The sequence below is a fragment of the Lutjanus erythropterus genome, chromosome 18 (genome assembly GCF_056507025.1).
Source record: "Lutjanus erythropterus isolate fLutEry1 chromosome 18, fLutEry1.hap2, whole genome shotgun sequence".
NCBI lineage: Eukaryota > Metazoa > Chordata > Actinopteri > Lutjaniformes > Lutjanidae > Lutjanus > Lutjanus erythropterus.
This window is the reverse complement of record NC_139334.1, coordinates 28185602-28208020: the sequence shown is the minus strand read 5'-3', so window position 1 is coordinate 28208020 and position 22419 is coordinate 28185602. Positions and strand designations below refer to the sequence as shown.

Sequence of the window (22419 nt, the reverse complement as noted above, 5' to 3'; positions counted from 1 at the left end):
AAATTATAAAAGCATAAAGTAAGACATTTCTACGGGCTTCTGTGCAAACTTGACTGAACCTCACCTTTTGTCCACTGTTGAGTCTCCCTCTTGTGTCTTTAGTCTTGTTACATCTTTGAGGTTGTTTTCATCATGTCATTTTTCTTGTGTATAATATCCACTGATGCACACGCCAAGGAGTCATCTTTTCTATGTGTTATTGTCCCATCCATATATATTGATATCAGTCTTAATGTTGGGAAGGTGGCGCACAAAATGCAAAATAAAAATAATAATTCCTTTTAGATTCATCAAAACTAAAGTAATGAGCCTGTTTTGAAAATGTGAGGCGTACAAATATTTGTGTCAAAATGTAGGAAGTACAAGTAAAAGGCTGTCAGAAAAAAGAAATCCTCAAGTAAAGTACAGATACATGAAAACTAATCTTAGGTATAGTAATGCTAGTATTTGTCCTTTATTGCTTCCCACCTCTGCCTCTCAGCATTATATATTTAAGAAAGAATTTTCTAATACTAATTTAGCCCACTTTGACAAATTTGATAGCACGGAAGTGTATTCATTTTAAATTTTGAGAACTAAAATTGCTCTAAATTTGATCTATTTCAGTAAATCAAAAGAAACAGAAGAAACAGGAAAGGCACTGTTAGGCCACAAGCCAGACAGGTTTGAAACACATTGACCTGGATTACAGAAAACAACTCTCATCACTGGCTTCAGCCACAGGTTTGCATATAATAATATTTATTTATTTATTTATTTATTGTGTATAACTTTGCAAACATGTCAAGTTAGATTTCAAAGAGGAGCAGTAATCAAATAAAACTCCAGAGATCATTAAAAGCTATTTACACAGCAATTTAATATTCCCATTTTGTACAGTGATATTGAAAGAGAACACGTTTAATATTTTTACTGTAGCAAATTAGGTTCTAAGCAAAATATTAATAAAAAATATAGTTGCAGCAGTGCACTAGCTGTGTTTGATTCTAAGCATTTCATTTCAGCTTTGCATTGCTATTATTTCTATACATTTTAGCTACAGCAGCAGGTATATCTTGATGATACATGTACATATTATTCTGTCATATACTGCACTATAGTATGTTAGCTGTCCTCTACTTTCAACTTTACAGTGAAATTATTGTAAACATATTTTGGAATGTCTGTAACATTGATCGATTTTTGCTACAGTTTTGTTCAGATGAACTGTTTCTAAAATCAAACGCACTGGTGATTATCATCCGACAGTTAAGAGCACAAGTAAGTTCAGTGTTGTACATTAAAAACTATCAAACGACAAAGATATTATAAGTTTTGATAAGCAAAAGGCATGGCTTACTTTAGTTTTGTACCATAATAAGCAAATATATTTGGTGAAGCCCTGTCATAATTTGCAGTAAGGGCACTCAGTTACACAGCTTATTAACAACTTAATAACATTGTCAGTTTAAAATACATTAATCCATCTCTTCACAGGTCAACAGCATGCAACCAGAGATTGAAGTTAACACATGTTAACACTGACAAAATCTTCCCTGTAACTGGTGAGTTAACCTAGCTAACAATCTTTTCCAGTTGTCAACCTGTTTTCTATCTCACATCTCTGTATCTCTGTCACATGACTTCTGGGCAATGCATTTCAGAAGCCACCAGCCCCTGTGGCTGAGCAATGAGAGGTTGTATCTTCAGGCATATTTTAGATCAAGTTATTTCACTCTTCATCGCCGTCAAAGAACTTCATCTTCTCAGAGTGCACAGTGTCTCTCAGTCGTTGAATGGATGAGGCGGTCTCACCTGAGATGGGCTCAGAGGACTCAACTATATGTGTAATTTTTTTGGTTATAACAATTGTGTCTTTGCCTTCACTTCTTTCTGTTGATGTTTCCCTAACTAAATGCCTCTCGAAGACTGTTGTCTTGCCACTTTGTGAGTCTTCAACAGTCCACGATGCAGCTTCATTAGTCTCTGATTTTAGGGGAGGGCCTCTAGATGATTGGACTTGAACAGCAGTGAGTACCTTGGCATGCTGTGTGTCTGGGGTTGCTTGTATATTTGATGTAATGACATGTATTTTTCCAGATTCCAGTCTGAGCGTGTCTTCCGATGAAGATGAAACTCCAGATGACAGAATTGTGATTTTCTCAGGCAAGTTGGGCTCAACCGAAATCATCTCAGTCCTTGTGGTGGAAGTAATGATGTTACTGTGCGTCTCTCCAAGCCCTGTCACAGTGCTGGGATCAGAGTATTTGACAGTTACCTTGGTTGGAGACGACAAGGACAGGCCAGCATGCTCACTTGTCATTGCAGAGCTAATATCAGCAAAAGCGTCTGATGACTGGACAGAACAGGTGGGGCTTAGTTCATCATCCACTGTTCCCCCTACTGGGCTCTTTGCATCCTTGTTCTCATCTTTTTCAGTAATCTTGGCAGGTTCTGATGGGGAGGACAGTCCAAACCTGGGGAATTTAAACCAACCTGTCCTCTCAGGAGTTTTGGTAGTCTCTTGCTTGGTTTCTGTTTCCTTTTCCTTTGGCTCTAACGGCTTTTCACTGGGTTTTTCTGTTTCCTTTGCTTCTTTTGAGGTCTCAAGGTTTTCTTCCTCTTTTTCTGTTTTTGGAACATCAAATTCAACATCAATATTCTTGAGGATTTCACCAAATGTTGTCAAAGTAACTTTTGGTGATTTACTTTCTCCTTTCGGCTCAACTTCCATTGTCAGCTGTTCTTCTTTGCATTCAGTCTCATCAGGGACATGTTCGTCTTCTGGTTTGGATTTTGAGAAACTCAGCTTTGGCATTTTAAATAACGGCAGTTTGAATTTACTTGGAGAGCCAAGTCCTGCACTGTCAGTTTCAGTCTTTGGTGTTTCAGCATCTGTTATGGCTGCCCTGGACACATCCATTTTAATATCAGCACCTGGACCTTTGATGTTTACAGTAGCATCCTCTTTACATTTAGCTCCATCAGTTTCAGCTACTTTGGCTGCATCAGGTGCTTCTACTGTGGCATCAAATTTTGGCATTTTCATTGTTGGCGTTTTAACTTTTAATGGCAATCCTCCAACATCTTTTGACTTAGCTTCGACCTCGGATGCTTTAATTTCCACACTGGGTGACAATTTTACTTCAGGGAGTTTGATCTCTGCCTTAACTTCTGGCAGTGTGATGTCTACTTTCTGTGATGCTTTTGAATCTTCTGCTTTTGGTAGTGTGATACCGAACTTTGGCAATTTAAATTTGCCTCCTTGTCCATCATGTTCAGCTCCAAGTTCAGGAGCTTTAACTTCCATTTCAGGTTTCTTTACTTTCACTTCTCCCTCTGGAAGAGAAGCATCAACATGTGGAAGCTCAGCACTGACTTCAGGTGTTTTAGCACTTGATTTTGAAAAAGAAAATAGTGAAAATTTAGATTTTTTCAAGTTTGCATCAAGTTCTACAGCAGGTGGCTCTTCCATTGAAATGGCCCCTGGAGCTTCTTGAACTTTAACATCTTGTAGAGAGATTTCGGCTTTGGCCTCTGGTAATGTAACATCAACTTTAGGTGTTTCAAGGCTTGTATCAACATCAGGGGCTTTACCACTTGTCTTTGAAAATGAAAATTTAGGAAATGTCCAGCTTGGTCGTTTCACTCCAGCCTCAACTGTAGGTGCATCCGGTACTGAAATGGCACCTTCAGGTTCTTTGACTTGGACACTGGGCAGTTTGACCTCAGCTTTAGCTTCTGGTATTGTGACATCACCATCTTTCTTTGATAAACTTAAATCAATTTCAGGTCCTTTAACTTTAGGCACTGAGATGCCCAAATTTGGCATTTTAAATTTGCTACCTGATCCTTCAACTTCACCTCCTTTAGCTTTCACGTCTACAGATAGACCTTCTGTGCCAGTGCTGGGTGCTGTGACATCCACTTTAGCTCCCACTTTAGATACTTCCAGCTTTGCTCCTTTGAGTTTAATGCCTTTGTCCACCTCAGGTACTTCCACACTGACCTTCGGGGCAGAAACTCCAAATGTGGGTAATGTGAATGATGGCATTTTAAGTTTTGATGGTGATCCTTCAACATTACCCGTTTGAGCTTCCATCTCAGGAGCTTTAATTTCCACCTTAGCAGAGGGTTGTTTGATTTCGGCTTTGGCTTCTGGGAGTGTGACATCTGCGTCTTTCTTTGACAAACTTAAATCAACTTCAGGCCCTTTAACTTTGGGCATTGAAATGCCAAACTTTGGCATTTTAAATATGCTTCCTGATCCTTCAACTTCACCTCCTTTAGCTTTCAGATCTACAGATGGGCCTTCAGTATCAATGCTCGCTGCAGCTCCTTTGATTTTAATGTCTTTTTCTACCTCAGGTACTTCCACGCTGACCTTTGGAGTAGAAGCTCCAAATTTGGGTAATGTGAATGTTGGCATTTTAAGTTTTGATGGTGATCCTTCAACATTACCTTTTTGACTTTCAATCTCTGGAGCTTTAATTTCCACCTTAGCAGAGGATTGTTTTGTTTTAACATCAGGAAGTTTGATTTCGGCTTTAGCTTCTGGGAGCGTGACATCTACATCTTTCTTTGACAAGCTTAAATCAACTTCAGGCCCTTTAACTTTGGGCATTGAAATGCCAAACTTTGGCATTTTAAATATGCTTCCTGATCCTTCAACTTCACCTCCTTTAGCTTTCACATCTACAGATGGGCCTTTAGTGTCAATGCTTGCTGCTGCTCCTTTGATTTTAATGTCTTTTTCCACATCAGGTACTTCCACACTGTCCTTTGGAGTAGAAGCTCCAAATTTGGGTAATGTGAATGTTGGCATTTTAAGTTTTGATGGTGATCCTTCAACATTACCTTTTTGTCCTTCAATCTCTGGAGCTTTAACTTCCACCTTAGCAGAGGGTTGTTTTATTTTAACATCGGGAACTTTGATTTCAGCTTTAGCTTCTGGGAGTGTGACATTTGCATCTTTCTTTGACAAGCTTAAATCAACTTCAGGCCCTTTAACTTTGGGCATTGAAATGCCAAACTTTGGCATTTTAAATATGCTTCCTGATCCTTCAACTTCACCTCCTTTAGCTTTCACATCTACAGATGGACCTTTAGTGTCAATGCTTGCTGCTGCTCCTTTGATTTTAATGTCTTTTTCCACATCAGGTACTTCCACACTGTCCTTTGGAGTAGAAGCTCCAAATTTGGGTAATGTGAATGTTGGCATTTTAAGTTTTGATGGTGATCCTTCAACATTACCTTTTTGTCCTTCAATCTCTGGAGCTTTAATTTCCACCTTAGCAGAGGATTGTTTTGTTTTAACATCGGGAACTTTGATTTCAGCTTTAGCTTCTGGGAGTGTGACATTTGCATCTTTCTTTGACAAGCTTAAATCAACTTCAGGCCCTTTAACTTTGGGCATTGAAATGCCAAACTTTGGCATTTTAAATATGCTTCCTGATCCTTCAACTTCACCTCCTTTAGCTTTCACATCTACAGATGGGCCTTTAGTGTCAATGCTTGCTGCTGCTCCTTTGATTTTAATGTCTTTTTCCACATCAGGTACTTCCACACTGTCCTTTGGAGTAGAAGCTCCAAATTTGGGTAATGTGAATGTTGGCATTTTAAGTTTTGATGGTGATCCTTCAACATTACCTTTTTGACTTTCAGTCTCTGGAGCTTTAACTTCCACCTTAGCAGAGGGCTGTTTTATTTTAACATCAGGAACTTTGATTTCAGCTTTAGCTTCTGGGAGTGTGACATCTGTGTCTTTCTTCGATAAGCTCAAATCGATTTCAGGCCCTTTTACTTTGGGCATTGAAATGCCAAACTTGGGCATTTTAAATTTGCTTCCCTGCCCATCTATTTCCACATTGCCTTCTAGTGGCTTAAGCTCCACCTCTGGTTGTTTGACTTCCACTTTTCCCTCTGGAAGAGAGACATCAACATCTGGGACACTGACGTCAACTTCAGGCTCATTTATACCTGGCTTTGAAAATGAAAATTTGGGAAACGAAAACCTTGTCTTTTTCAACTTGGCATCACCGTCAGGCTCTTTGATTTCCACATCAGGAAGTTTGACTTCAGCTTTTGTTTGTGGTAATTTTAAATCTTTTCCATCCACTTTAATGTCTTTGTCCACATCAGGTACTTCCACACTGACCTGTGGAGTAGTAGCTCCAAATTTAGGTAATTTGAATGTTGGCATCTTAAATTTTGATGGTGATCCCTCAACATTACCTGTCTGAACATCAATTTCAGGAGCTTTAATTTCCACTTTGGCTGATGATTCTTTTAGTTCAACATCAGGGAGTTTGACATCAGCTTTTGCTTCTGGGAGTGTCACATCTACATCTTTCTTAGACACACTTAAATCAATGTCAGGTTGTTTGACAGAAAAACCAAGACTTGGCATTTTAAACTTGCTTCCTTTTCCTTCATGTTCAATTCCTGTAGTTTTCATATGTATTGATGGGCCTTCAGTTTCAATGCTGGGTGCTGCAATCTCAACTGTGAGAACCTCTTCTGGAACCTTAATGTCAGCTCCATCGATTTTGACATCTTTGTCCATATCTGGCACTTCTACAGAGGCACTTGGACTACCAACTCCAAATTTTGGTAGTTTGAATGTTGGCATCTTAAATTTTGATGGCGATCCCTCTTTATCTTTTGTCACAACCTTGATCTCTGGTGCTTTAATTTCTACTTCAGCAGAAGGTTCTTTCAGTTCAACATCAGGGAGTTTGACATCTGCTTTGGCCTCTGGGAGTGTGATATCTACATCTTTCTTAGACAAGCTCAAATCTATTTCAGGCCCTTTTACTTTTGGCATTGAAATGTCAAACTTTGGCATCTTAAACTTGCTTCCTTGCCCATCAATTTCTGCTTCACACTCTGGTGGTTTCACATCCACTTCCCCTCCTTTCACTTCAACCTTTCCCTCTGGAATTGCAACATTCACATCAGGAAGACTGACATCAACTTCTGGAGCCTTAACACTTGGTTTTGAAAAAGAAAATTTGGGCAGTGAAAACCTTGGCTTTTTCATTTTTGCATCTACCTCAACACTTGGCTGTTGGTCTATCGCCACACTGCCTGAGATTTCTTTGACTTCAACCTCTGGCAGATGGACCTCTGCTTTTATTTTTGGTACATCAACATCTGCGTGTGGCATATCAGCTCCATCAATTTTGATTTCTTTGTCTATATCAGGTACTTCTGCACTAACTTTTGGAGTTCCACCTCCAAATGTGGGAAATTTAAATGCTGGCATTTTAAATTTTGATGGTGATCCTGTCACACTGCCTAACTGAGCCTCAATCTCAGGAGCCTTAATGTCCACTTTAGCAGAAGGTTCTTTCAGTTCAACATCAGGGAGTTTGACGTCTGCTTTGGCTTCTGGTAGTGTGACGTCTACATCTTTCTTTGATAGGCTGAAATCAATTTCAGGTCCTTGTACTTTTGGCATTGACATTGCAATTTTTGGCATTTTGAACTTGCCTCCTTGTATGTCAAGTTCACCCTCAGACTGCAAGGGTTTAATTTCCACTGCAGATTTTTTAATCTCCATCTTTGCTTCTGGAATTGTAACATCCACTTTTTCGAGATTGACATTAATGTCAGGGTCTTCTGGGAGTTTAACCTCAGCCTTTGGTAATTTGACATGTACATCTTTCTTTGATAAGCTTACATCAATTTCAGGTCCATGCACTTTTGGCAATGATATTCCAAACTTTGGCATTTTGAATTTGCCTCCTTGTCCTTCAAGGTCAACATCAGTCTGCAAAGGTGTGATTTCCACTTCAGGTTTTTTAAGTTCCACCTTTGCTTCTGGAATTGAAACTTCAGCTTTTCCAAGACTGGCTTCAATTTTAGGTGCTCCTGGGAGTTTGACCTCAGTTTCAGTCCCTGGTAATGTTATGTCTGCATCTTTCTTTGATAAGCTTAAATGTATATCAGGCCCTTTGACTTTAGGCATAGAGACACCGAAATTTGGCATTTTAAATTTTGAAGGCGATCCCTCTGTACCTGTAGCTACAACTTCAAATTGGGGAGCTTTAATTTCTACTTTAGCTGAAGGTTCTTTCAGTTCAACATCAGGGAGGTTGACATCTGCTTTGGCTTCCGGTAGAGTGACATCTACATCTTTCTTCGATAAGCTCAAATCTATTTCAGGCCCTTTTACTTTTGGCATTGAGATGTCAAACTTTGGCATTTTGAACTTGCTTCCTTTCCCATCAATTTCCACATCACCTTCTAGTGGCTTAAGCTCCACCTCTGGTTGTTTGACTTCCACTTTTCCCTCTGGAAGAGAGACATCAATGTCTGGGACACTAACATCAACTTCAGGCTCTTTTGTACTTTGCTTTGAAAATGAAAATTTGGGAAACGAAAACCTTGTCTTTTTCAACTTGGCATCACCGTCAGGCTCTTTGATTTCCACATCAGGAAGTTTGACTTCAGCTTTTGTTTGTGGTAATTTTAAATCTTTTCCATCCACTTTAATGTCTTTGTCCACATCAGGTACTTCCACACTGACCTGTGGAGAAGTAGCTCCAAATTTAGGTAATTTGAATGTTGGCATCTTAAATTTTGATGGTGATCCCTCAACATTACCTGTCTGAACATCAATTTCAGGAGCTTTAATTTCCACTTTGGCTGATGATTCTTTTAGTTCAACATCAGGGAGTTTGACATCAGCTTTTGCTTCTGGGAGTGTCACATCTACATCTTTCTTAGACACACTTAAATCAATGTCAGGTTGTTTGACAGAAAAACCAAGACTTGGCATTTTAAACTTGCTTCCTTTTCCTTCATGTTCAATTCCTGTAGTTTTCATATGTATTGATGGGCCTTCAGTTTCAATGCTGGGTGCTGCAATCTCAACTGTGAGAACCTCTTCTGGAACCTTAATGTCAGCTCCATCGATTTTGACATCTTTGTCCATATCTGGCACTTCTACAGAGGCACTTGGACTACCAACTCCAATTTTTGGTAATTTGATTGTTGGCATCTTAAATTTTGATGGCGATCCCTCTTTATCTTTTGTCACAACCTTGATCTCTGGTGCTTTAATTTCTACTTCAGCAGAAGGTTCTTTCAGTTCAACATCAGGGAGTTTGACATCTGCTTTGGCCTCTGGGAGTGTGATATCTACATCTTTCTTTGACAAGCTCAAATCTATTTCAGGCCCTTCTACTTTTGGCATTGAAATGTCAAACTTTGGCATCTTAAACTTGCTTCCTTGTCCATCAATTTCTGCTTCACACTCTGGTGGTTTCACATCCACTTCCCCTCCTTTCACTTCAACCTTTCCCTCTGGAATTGCAACATTCACATCAGGAAGACTGACATCAACTTCTGGAGCCTTAACACTTGGTTTTGAAAAAGAAAATTTGGGCAGTGAAAACCTTGGCTTTTTCATTTTTGCATCTACCTCAACACTTGGCTGTTGGTCTATCGCCACACTGCCTGAGATTTCTTTGACTTCAACCTCTGGCAGATGGACCTCTGCTTTTACTTTTGGTACATCAACATCTGCGTGTGGCATATCAGCTCCATCAATTTTGATTTCTTTGTCTATATCAGGTACTTCTGCACTAACTTTTGGTGTTCCACCTCCAAATGTGGGAAATTTAAATGTTGGCATTTTAAATTTTGATGGTGATCCTTTCACACTGCCTAACTGAGCTTCAATCTCAGGAGCCTTAATGTCCACTTTAGCAGAAGGTTCTTTCAGTTCAACATCAGGGAGTTTGATGTCTGCTTTGGCTTCTGGTAGTGTGACGTCTACATCTTTCTTTGATAGGCTGAAATCAATTTCAGGTCCTTGTACTTTTGGCATTGACATTCCAATTTTTGGCATTTTGAACTTGCCTCCTTGTATGTCAAATTCATCCTCAGACTGCAAGGGTTTAATTTCCACTGCAGGTTTTTTAATCTCCATCTTTGCTTCTGGAATTGTAACATCCACTTTTTCGAGATTTACATCAATGTCAGGGGCTTCTGGGAGTTTAACCTCAGCCTTTGGTAATTTGACATGTACATCTTTCTTTGATAAGCTTACATCAATTTCAGGTCCATGCACTTTTGGCAATGATATTCCAAACTTTGGCACTTTAAACTTGCTTCCTTTCCCATCAATTTCTGCCTCAGTCTCTGGTACTTTCATATCCATAGCAATTTTAGGAGCTTCTGGGAGTTCAACCTCAGCCTTTGCCTCTGGTAGTGTCACATCTACATCTTTCTTTGAGAGGCTTAAATCAATTTCAGGCCCTTTTATTTTTGGCATTGTAATTCCAAACTTTGGCATTTTGAATTTGCCTCCTTGTCCTTCAAGGTCAACATCAGTCTGCAAAGGTGTGATTTCCACTTCAGGTTTTTTAAGTTCCACCTTTGTTTCTGGAATTGAAACTTCAAATTGGGGAGCTTTAATTTCTACTTTAGCTGAAGGTTCTTTCAGTTCAACATCAGGGAGGTTGACATCTGCTTTGGCTTCCGGTAGAGTAACATCTACATCTTTCTTAGAGAAGCCTAGATGAAACTCAGGTCCTTTTATATTTGGCATTGCCATTCCAAACTTTGGCATTTTAAACTTGCTTCCTTGTCCATCAACTTCAGTCTGCAATGGTTTAATTTCCAGGTCAGGTTTTTCAACTTCAAGCTTTGCCTCTGGAATTGAAACATCTGCTTTTCCAAGACTGGCATCAATTTTTGGCGCATCTGGGAGTTTGACATCGGCTTTTATCTCTGGTAAGTTGACATCCACTTCTTTCTTTGATAAGCTTAAATCAAATTCAGGCCCTTTTCCTTTTGGCATTTTGATTCCAAACTTTGGTATTTTAAACTTCCCACCATGATCATCCATTTCTGCTTCACACTCTGGTGGTTTAATTTCCATGGCAATTTTAGGGGTCTCTGTAAGTTTGACTTCAGCTTTAGCCTCTGGAATGTCCATCTCAGCCTCTGGAATTGAAATGTCAACCTCTGGAAGAGTGACATGAGCTTTAGCCTCTGGTAATGTGACATCTATGTCTTTCTTTGATAGGCTTAAATCAATTTTAGGTCCTTTCACCTTTGGCATAGAGAAACCAAGATGTGGCATTTTAAACTTGCTTTCTTTTCCATCCTGTTCAGTTTCTGTAGTTTTAATATCAATTGAAGGGCCGCCAATGTCAGCATTGGGTGCTGTAATGTCAACTGTGAGAACCTCTTCAGGAATTTTAATGTCAGCTCCATCGATTTTGACATCATGGTCCACATCAGGTACTTTTACAGAAACACTTGGAGTACCAACACCAAATTTTGGAAGTTTGAATGTCGGCATCTTAAATTTGGATGGTGATCCCTCTGTACCTTTTGCAGCAACTTTTATTTCAGGAGCTTTAATGTCCACCTCAGCAGAGGGTTCTTTGAATTCAACTTCAGGTACTTTTACTTCAGCTTTGGCTTCTGGTAGAGTCACATCTCCATCTTTCTTTGATAAGCCAAAGTGAATTTCAGGTCCTTTTACTTTTGGCATTGACATTCCCACCTTTGGCATTTTAAACTTGATTCCTTGGCTGTCAAGTTCAACCTCACTTTGTGGACGCTTCATTTCCAATTCTGGGATTGTAACTTCTATTTTTTCTTCTGGAAGAGAAACATCTGCTTGTCCCAGATGTACATCAATTTTGGGAGCTTCTGGGAGTTTGACCTCAGCATTGGCCGTGACATCTACATCTTTCTTTGATAAACTTAAATCAATGTCAGGCCGTTTGACTTGAGGCACAGAAAAACCAAAACTTGGCATTTTAAACTTGCTTCCTTTTCCTTCATGTTCAGTTCCTGTTGTTTTCATATGTATTGATGGGCCTTCAGTTTCAATACTGGGTGCTGCAATCTCAACTGTGAGAACCTCTTCTGGAACCTTAATGTCAGCTCCATCGATTTTGACATCTTTGTCCATATCTGGCACTTCTACAGAGGCACTTGGACTACCTGCTCCAAATTTTGGTAATTTGAATGTTGGCAACTTAAATTTTGATGGCGATCCTTCTGTAGCCTTTGTCACAACCTTGATCTCTGGTGCTTTAATTTCTACTCCAGCAGAAGGTTCTTTGAGTTCAACATCAGGGAGTTTGGCATCTGCTTTAGCCTCTGGGAGTGTGGCATCTATATCTTTCTTTGACGAGCTCAAATCTATTTCAGGCCCTTCTACTTTTGGCATTGTGATTCCCAATTTCGGCATCTTAAACTTGCTTCCTTGCCCATCAAGTTCCCCTTCAGGTTTTTTGACCTCCATCTTTTGTTGTGGAATAGCCACGTCTACGCTTCCAAGAGTAACGTCAACGTCAGGGGCTTCTGGGAGTTTCCCTACAGCTTTAGCATGAGGTAGTGTGACATTGGCATCTTTCTTTGATAAGTTTAAATCCAATTCAGGCCCTTTTATTTTTGGCATTTTGATACCAAATTTTGGCATTTTGAACTTGTCTCCTTGACCATCAAGTTCACCTTCTGCTGTCAGAGGTTTGATTTCCAATTCGGGTTTTCCAGCTTCCAGCCTTTGCTCTGGAATAGTAATGTCAACCTCAGGAACTTCTGGGAGCTTGACCACAGCCTCAGTTTCTGGTAGTGTGACATCTACATCTTTTTTTGATAGGCTTAAATCAATTTTAGGTCCTTTCACCTTTGGCATGGAGATGTCAAGATTTGGCATTTTAAACTTGCTCCCCTTTCCCTCTCTTTCAAGTGTCTTTATCTCTGCCCCGTCAATGTTTATACTTTTATCTGCATCAGACACATTTACACTAATATCCACAGCATCTGCTCCAAACTTGGGCAGTTTGATTGTGTGCTCCTCAGCTTTAACATCTTTTACTTCATCTCTGATGTCTGGAATAGAGATGTCAGCATTTGTCTTTGCAGCATCAAGATTAATGCCAAAATCTTTGAGACCAATGTCACCATCCCTTTTGGTTGGTGAACTACCTACTGAATCAATGTATTCAATGCCATCAATTTCAGGTATTTGGACATCAGATATGACTCCTCCAATCTCCCCCTTGCCTTTCCTTGCTTCAGTTTTTGATAGTATTTCTTCTTGGATGAGTATAGTCCTTTCTCCTTTGACGATATCCCCTTTTTGCTTCAGTAAGTCAGTTCCAATGTCAGGGATTTTTATGTCTGGTTTTGCAATCCCAAAGCTAGGAGTTGTAATCTTGGCCTTCTTTGATATCTTATCTGATTTCTTTGGGCTAAGTTTAGCTGCAGATTCATATTCAGATTTGATGCCCACTGTGTCTTGTGTCAGAAGAATGGCCCCGTCTTGTGCACTTTCTTTTCCAGGTATTATAATATCTTCTCGTTTATAGAGCTCAGTTTTAATCCCTTTGTCACTTTGTTTTGACTTAGTTTTGTATTTCTTTTCGGGTGTTTTTAAATCTATCTTGGTCTCAATCAAAAGTTCCTCTGAGGTTAAGTCAGCAGGCGTGATCTTTGGCAGTTTGACTGTGGTCTTAGAGATTTCTGGAGAGGCAGTTATGCCAAATTCACTGAAGTGTGCCTCATGTTTTGCTTTGGTATCTACAACTTTAGTAGGTGTTTTCACTGATATTCTTTGTGCATTTGCATCTATCACAGTAATTTCTTCAGGAATAGGTACTCCTGACGTGTCAAGCCGAGGCAGCTTATATCCAGGCAATTTTGAGACTGCCTCTTTCACGCTGTCAACATCAATTGACAGTTGTACGGTTTCAGCTTGAAGTTCTTCATAATCTCCCATAAAACCAGCTTTAGGCTCTTTATGTCCTTTGGCTGTGATCCTCATAGACATGTCCTCCATACCTGGAATCTCAATTTCTTCACGTTTGGGAAGCTGTGTCCTTTTAGACAGTTGCTCATAAGGATCTTCTTTCATTTCTGTACCCTTGGTTGTAACATGCTCAAATTCAGTTTTGTATTCTTCAACATTTACATTCATTCTTTGGACAGTTTCCTCAGTGGCAATGTCACTCAAGTCTATGTTAGGCACTTTGAATGTTGGACCTGTCTTTGTTTCTTGTTTTTCTGTAATATCCTTGCCTTTCTTATGTTTTTTGTCACCTTTCTGTGGGGATTTGCGTATAAGTTCAACATCAGGTATATCAAGTTCTACCTTTGGTACCTTAATTTCTTTCTCTGTTGTCACTGTTATTTGAGTGTTGGCATTAAGCGCTAGTTGATCATCCTGTACTTTTGTGTGTGACTCAAAACCTGGAATGACATCAGATTTTTCCTTTTCAGGTTGATCTGGTATTTCAATACTTGCCCCAAGTGTTTTCAGCCTTTTTGGGGAGGATTTTGCTTTTGCATCTTTCTTGTGTGATTTATCTTTCCCCAAAATTTTCATTTTTAATTCAGACCGTTCTTTCTTCTTTTTCTTGCCATCAGGGGACTTGATACCAGTGGAGCTTTCTTTATCTGCCAAAGCCACAGTTAGATCTGCTGTTTTCAAAGTGCTATCTACGCTGATGAGTTCCACCTTGTGTTGAACAGTTTGAGGTTCAGTCAGCTTTTGATCCTTTTGCTCAAGTCTTAAGTCTTCAGCTACTTTCAGATCCTCTGTGACATAGACTTCCGGTGTTTCTCCTGAGGGGCTTTCAAGGCCCTCAGGTGAAAGCATGTCTGATGTTTCATGTGTCTGGAGGATTTTGCCACTAATCTGCCCAGTCGTTGGTGTGTCTGTGTCCTGATCCTCAGATGAACTAATCCGGCCTCTCTTTGTTAGAAGAGAAAGCTTTCCTTTACTCTTCTTCTTGCCTTTGAGAGCATCCTGAGATTTTATAGGTGACTCTGTGTCACTTGTTGTTGGGCTAAGCTCAAGCTTTCTCTGCTCATCAGCCTCTGAGGAACTGTGAGACCTTGTAAAGCGGGACTTCCGTCCTTTACCAAAGGAAGGAAACTTTGGCCATGAAATGCGGGCATCGCCACGTCTTTTGGTTTTTCCTGGCTGCCTCATCTCTGGAGAGTAGACCTCTTCCTCCTGTTGAGCAACATAAATATGAAATGTCAGTTTTAGCCCCAAGACTCCCTATCACAAAAAGTCTGAGCAGACAACTTGAAAATAGTTACAGGGATGACATCAGATTCGATGGTTGGTTCAGTCTCTGTGATGTCTGGTTTGCGTTTCAGGCAGAGCTTCACTTTGTAAGCTTGAGCATGCTCCAGAATCTGAATGGCATCCTCGTATGACATGTTGTCAAAATACACTGTAGCACTCAGAATCTGATCACCTGTGTAAACAAGAGCAAAATATTTCAGAAGCACTTAGATGAGAAGGCTTTCAGTCCATGAAACTGTTTATTTTTAAGTAAAGAGGATTTTCTCATGAAAATGAAAATAGCGTATACATTATGATTAGTCTGCTCTTAAAGGTTTTTAAGGAAATTACATATGTATAGACAAAGGTGTGAGTAGCTTTAATTTCCAACATTATTTATAGTTTTCAATGTGAGTTTTTGAGTTATTTTAACGAACATAGAGTTTAGTTAAATTTTTTAAATATAGCATTACAGCAAAATAAAATGCAACATTTAAAAATACCATGGATTTTCCAATGGACTACTTATATCATTTTGAGAATTTTTAGTTTTCATTATAATTACAAAGAAAATATTGCTATATTTGTGTCTCATTTCCAACTGCTAGTTTACCTTCTTTCAGTTTCAGACTTTTTGAAGCAGGTGATTCTGGTACCACTTCCTTAATGAAGATCCCATCTTTACCCCCTCCAGTATAAACGAGACCCTCTGCACATCCATCTTTGGCTGTTTTCACAATCACCCCAGACTCAGGGCTGGGAATTTCCTGTCAACATATCAAAATGGGATACAATCATTTTACCTTTCATTGTGCTATTCTCTGCTGCAACACAGCCTGAAGGGATTAACAGATTCAGTACAGAGAGGAGAAGGTGGGAATGTCTCACCTTCAGTTTACTCATCTTTGGAGTTGAGCGCTTTTCAAACATGGACCCAAGCCCAGACTTTTTAGTTTTCTTTCCACTCCCACTTTTGTGGTGTGGGTCATGCTCTGCTTCACACTAAAAGGAACATAGAAGAAAAAATTCATTTCTAAGTAAACAAAAAGAATATTGTTGCAATCAGAGCTTCAGCCTTATTTAAACAGAAAAAAATAGAGATATTGCATCACCAGCTTTAGAAGTATTTGCACTGAAGGAAGAGTATACCCTGTATATATGTGTACATTCATACATTGGAGTAGCTGACTCTGCAGTGTGCAACAGTAAACAATACAGAGAGTCTGTTTTACACCACACTCTGACTAGACACAAATACGGAGCCTGATCCTACACATGGAGTGTGGTAGTTGATAATTAGTGCACTCAGTATACTTACTTAAGTCACACTATTATTACAGTTTAGTAATACTCACGATTAAATTTCATTGCCTAAAATTCACACTAGTCAACGGATGTCAAGGACAATATTAAATCCGCCCCCAACCACACTTCTGTGTCTGACCCTCAATCCACTTGAGGACATTGCACTCATTGTACGAATTGACATGCATATGTGTACCTTTTTTGAGCTGGCAGTCTGTTTCTTTGTTGTTCATTTTGTTATACTGTGTTATGTCTCTCTGTTGTAAAATGCTAATTAAAAAAGTGTGTGTGTGTGTGTGTGCGTGTGTGTGTGTGTGTGTGTGTGTGTGTGTGTGTGTGTGTGTGTGTGTGTGTGTGTGTGTGTGTGTATACATAGTTATATCCAAATATCTATCTATTAGTCCAAGATCAAAATAAATTTCTGTTAAGCCCAAGCTGTTCATAATGAGAGTGTTGAGGGAAAGAGAACTAATGGATGGACTGTGATAATTTAATAATTCCCTTAGTTTGTGGTAAGAAATTAAGTAATTTGAGGAAACTTATTCTTATTATCTTATTCAAAATATCCTCTTGTGGTTAAGGACAACAACAAGCACTGTGTAGTACAGTACTGTGGTACTGTTTCCGAGGAGGATGTGGCTACTTCCAGGTTGCAAATAAAAGAAAAGAAAAGTGGCAGCCAAACACAGCAATGCACCAACGATAATGACATGGCTCTGTGAACACCATTGTGTAGTTTAGGACTGTTTGTCAAGAATGTGTCAGCATTTACACGTGGTGATTACGACTTCACAGTGTGATGTATAATTTTATTATCCCCCGTGCATGAGGCCTTTGAGGAAGTATGTAACTAGTAGAACATCTGGCAATAAACCTCATTCTGATTTTGATTCTAAATCTGATCAAATAAAACTGAGTTTTGGACTAAGACTACAATGTGGTCATGAAATGTGTCTGTTATATAATTCCAGTAATGATTAATTTTCCAAATTTGTAACATTTAAGTGGAATTTGTGTGGAAAAGTTTCATGTGGAGCAGACTTTGATATGCAACATGCTGTGAAATTAAATGAGCCAAATACACAACCTTGTTTCTCTTGGTCACAAGCTTATTCTTTTAACTTCATTCGTCTACGGCCCAAACAAAATAGACTGTTGAGTCACAAACAGACCGTGTCTTTACAAGTATTTAAGTAAACAAGTTAAAGGCTGCTCTCTGTAATAAACTGATTCCTTAAATTACGTGTTTTAAAGAAACCAAGTTTCCCCAGGTGAGGTGAGAGATTAGGTTTCTGTCTGTTACATGGTTTGTTGTGTCTGTGTGGTTTGTTGGTTGCTCTGTACCTCTTTGTCACTGTCGGTATATTTTTCAGTTTCAGGATACTCCTCGACAGGGGACGATCCTTGAGGGCGTGGTCTCTCTCCCTCTGCGAACTGAGATGGCTCGTCACATATCTGTGTGGACATGAGGTCAGTCAGCACAAAAACAGTCACATGGTCTACTCTTAACAGTTGTTGTTATCATTTCAGAGAGATAACATGTCATTTGAGTCAGTTTCAGTTTTTTCATCTGCCTAAACAACATCTCCTCTTCTTCAGCCACCTGAAAAACACTTTTAATGTTAAAACTCATGTAGCTGCGCCTGCAGAATGAACCACAAAGGTGTGGAGAAAACTGAATCACAGATAGTGTGATAACACCTTGTTGTGCCAAAGGCAGCATTTGACTGGGTGTTTGGCTGTTTGGCATTTAATAATTGTCACATTAGTAGTGTGCTTCCAGGGATGGCAGTGTTGGCCGGTCTGTCGGTCCAACACTTTGGTCCAGAGCAAAATATCCCAACAATAATTTGATTTATTCCCATAAAATCTGGAACAGACATTAATGGTCCCCAGAGAAGTAATCATAATGAATATGATAGCTTTGAAGGGGCCTTCAAATTAAGTAGCTCAAGAAAAGTAAGCTGTGCCAAATTTAGGAGGCTGCAGCTGTTATTTCAGTGTGTCAGATACATATTTAGTTTAGTTTACTTTAGTTTAGTTTATTCAACACAAATTCGAATACAATAGTAAAAGCTGTACCAGCATATATGGCATCGCGAGGGATAACACAATAAAGGCAGAGGCTTATTTCCATCGTGGTCCCTGATATTTCATTAAACTGTCCTCGCCACAACAACAACACACACACACATCAAAGTACAACACTTCACTTACAATTAAGAATGAGAGGAAAAGAAAAAAACACACACATGCATTTTTGAAAAACCCAGTTATAGTGTATTAAAAATGTCCATAACCTTATTTGGAGATGCACTCTTTGACCTTTTTCTTAAAGGCTTGCAGGTTCTGCACCTCCTTGATTATAAAAGGCAGTTCCATTCTGTGTGCGTAAATGAACAAAACCTTACCCACCATAGTTTTAAATTTATGAAGGTACAGGTTAGCTACCCTGTCTCTGGTATTGTGATTGTGGACTTCTGAAAGTAGCTGTCACAGCAACTAGGGTCACCCAAAAACTCAAAAGTACATATACTTCTGTTATCTATGTATTTTTTTATTTGGGTGTGAACAGTGCCTTTAGAGGACTCTAATCAAGAGCAGAACCAAAAAACAGTTGCACATTATGTTCCTAGTGTAATATGTGCGTGACTGAATGTTTTCAGTTTTAACATACTGTTTTTCTGTTGATTGAAGCCAGAAACCTTTACTGAGTGATAAGAAATCAAACAGAAATACATAATGTAAAACAGTCCCAGTGAAGTCACTCACTGAATCGTCCTCTGTACCGGGCTCTGGTCCTCTCAGCCTCCGACCGCCTCCTGTTTACACACACATACAAAAACACAGAAAATAGAAAGCATGAATACCAAAATAACATCTAATATGATATCCTCTTATTGTAATGATATTTTTGGAAATAGTGCTTCACAAGCACAAGTAAACTTAATCTCAGGGATATGTTGCATGGTGATACACAACTAAAGGGAAAATTGCATTAGGTAATTTTAACAGCAACAGTCACAGAGCAGCTGAACAAATTCACCGTAATGTGACTAAAAATAAATCATGTTGTTAAATGTAATGATACATTTATAAACACAGAAAATAAAATGCATTCCATAAGATTAAGTATGAAATTTGTACAAAATTAATAGAATCTAAAGTTCACTGTAAGGCTATCTCAAGCAGAGTGATGTTTTGTAGCTTTTGAGTAAATAAAGGCAAGGTTGCACTTTAATTTACAGTAAATTACAATGTAACAAGCTGTAATTTGTATTGAATTAGACTAAAATAGATATATGTTCTTTGTTAGTAAGTAAACACACACAACAAACACAGTTATACCCTAACTAGACACCATACACCTACCAATACACTTATTAGATGTAACAAGCCACGTACCAAATTAGAGAAAGATTAGAAAATAATATGTTCTTTATTAGAGAGTATTAGAGCCCTTTATTAGATCCTTATTAGACTTTCTTAGATGATAAATAGGGACACATTACAACAGAACTGTACTGTAGACTAAAATGTTTTTTTCCCCACGGTTTGCTTAATTAGAGCCCAGATTTTCAAATTGTGGTACATGTACTACTGGTGGTACCCAAGCTCCCTCTCTTGGTACAAGAAGGAATGCCAGAAATATGTTTTTTAAATAAAATAAATTAATTTAAAAACATACAAAACTATCAACATACCACAAAATTTCTAATGAAAATACATAAAATATCAGATAACTGAAATGTTTCACAACTCTGATGGCAAGATAGCAGTGGTAAACAGATTATTTCTAGTTTTCATCAAAGTACAAAATACAGCTTGTTACGTCTTATTAGTGTCCTCTAAAATAAACTGCAAATGAATACAACACAGGAACTGCACCAATGCAAATGCACAAAAACCAAAGTTGATCTCTGGTGATGTATCTGGATTTTTTCAGCAGTAAGCCGAGACCTCCACCCCGTCTGACTCCTGACTGTTGTTGTGAGGCTCAGAGAGACACTGGAGCCGGTGATGAGACTATTTAGAGTTCTTCCTGGCAAAAATACCCCCAGGGACCCACTGCCTCCTTCGTCTGTTAAGTGATCCACTGTATTGATCCACAGATTAGGCTCTGCAGCCTCTCTGCTCAGCCCCTGAAGGCTACCAAAAAGGGAAAGTCTGGCTCCAAATGAATATGGTTAGACTGATTATTATTATGATTACTCACTCTGATACCTAACCTCAATTTGATTTGACTCCATTTTAAACTACCTCTTTATTCAGGCCATTTTAATGTGAGGCTCATTGAATCATGATTTGTACTCAGTGATGTAGTCCATTTGTTAGTTGTTAATACGTTTGGCATGAAAAATTGTTTAAATGAATAAGTTTGCATAAATCAAGGCTTGACGATTTTGCAGAAAATAGTGCTGCTCTGTCCTCGGTAGCTCCACATTTTCTGTGGTTTTAGATGCTCACTGGCTAATAAATTCATATCATCAAGACGACAATGATCAGCGGATGTTATGCTGTCAGAAGAAATTAGTATTGAATAAATAATGTGGTTGCACACTTGGAAAATTAAATTATTTCCATGGAGATAAAATATTTGTTGGTCTTTGAACAGCGGAATAATCTTTTTCTATTTAGAGATTGCTGATAAGTTGTAGGACTAAGAATGTGGTCTTTGTAAGTTTTACTGAAGCACTAAACTGGTCAACTCCAATTAGACCTGAAAGGATATGTGACCCAAAACCAGTGGTGGAAAGAGTACTGACAATCTGTACTTGAGCAGAAGTACAGTTACATTATTGAAATATTACTCGACAAGTAAAAGGAAAACTACTGGTGTTACAAAATATTTAAGTAAATGTATGCTTATTAAAAACTAATCAGAGTATCTAGTTATTTTTAATGTTTTTTGATGAATTACTAATAATAGGCATTCATTCAAAGGGGTTTCTGTTTCTCTAAATCTTAGGTCTAAATTGCTCCCAACTCCTGCTCTGCTCTGCGGTCACCGTCACTTCTCCAAAGTTGTGCTTGGTACAGTGTTGTTGTTTTTTTCATCCGTATGTCACGGCTTTCATTGGTCCGTTTGCAGTCAGATAGCCTTATTGGTTAAAAAAATGCAGATGAAAGTTTTGGATATTAATTAAAAATGTAAGCTACTCAGTAGTGAATTATCATTTTAAAGGTTGCAAAGTAGATTGTGTAGTGTAATGCAGAATTTAGTATGAGTAAAATTACAGTCTTGACCATAATGATTACATGACAGTAGTTGTAATTTGTTACTTCCACCCCTGCTCAAAACATATAATGTTGCATCAACTGCTATAACTAGGGCTGAACAAGGAATCAATATATTATCCAAGTCGCATTATGGCCAAGTTTTATATCCAGAATGCAGGAGATACAATTTTTTGATTAATGTAAAAATGTGTCACAAAATACCACTACGAATGAGTGTTGTGGTGCTACAGAGATGCCTCAGTCTACATGTCATATTCTCCAGAGGGTACATGCTTTTTTGGCACAGACCCCAGCAAAAACCACATCATCATTTTTGTGTTCCTTGCAGTGTAAATGAAATTAAAGTAGTACTATTCAATACTAAAATTGTGACTCATATCTCTATGGCAATATCTGACAAAATAATCACAATCAGATTTTTTCTTTTTCTTTTTTTTTTTACCTATCATTCAGCCCTACCTATAATCTGCAATGCTAGATGAAAAAGATTTGTAGTCTGATTCTTTCAGAGCTTAACAGAACTCCCAAAAGCATTTACAAAACAGTAAAATTACTCAGTAACTAATTTAACAAAAACAATATATAACAGTTGCAACAACTAATCGAGTATTAAATTAATCACCAACTATTTTGATAATCAATGAATTGTTTTGAGTTTAACTGTTTTAACTAAAGAAATCTCCAAATTCTCTCATTTCACCTTCTTAAATGTGAATATATTCTGGTTTCTTTAGTCCTCTCTGACATTAAACTGAATATCATTTGAGGATGTCACCTTGGGCATTTTTCGCCATTTTCTGATATTTTATGGACCAGACAACAAATTAATAAATGAAAAATAA

The 22419-nt window shown here is 38.5% G+C and overlaps 1 protein-coding gene across 1 annotated transcript; it reads right to left on the bottom strand.

Moving 5' to 3' along the window:
- Positions 1-752: 752 nt before the first annotated feature.
- Positions 753-12795, bottom strand: LOC146311222 (uncharacterized). Its single transcript, XM_084742766.1, has 4 exons — positions 12284-12795; positions 10388-11563; positions 10102-10324; positions 753-9849 (listed from the first exon to the last, which is right to left on the bottom strand). The coding sequence occupies exons 1-4, from the start codon at positions 12668-12670 to the stop codon at positions 1712-1714; spliced, it is 9924 nt and encodes a 3307-aa protein (XP_084598892.1). The 5' UTR covers positions 12671-12795; the 3' UTR covers positions 753-1711.
- Between the last annotated feature and the right edge of the window lie 9624 nt (positions 12796-22419).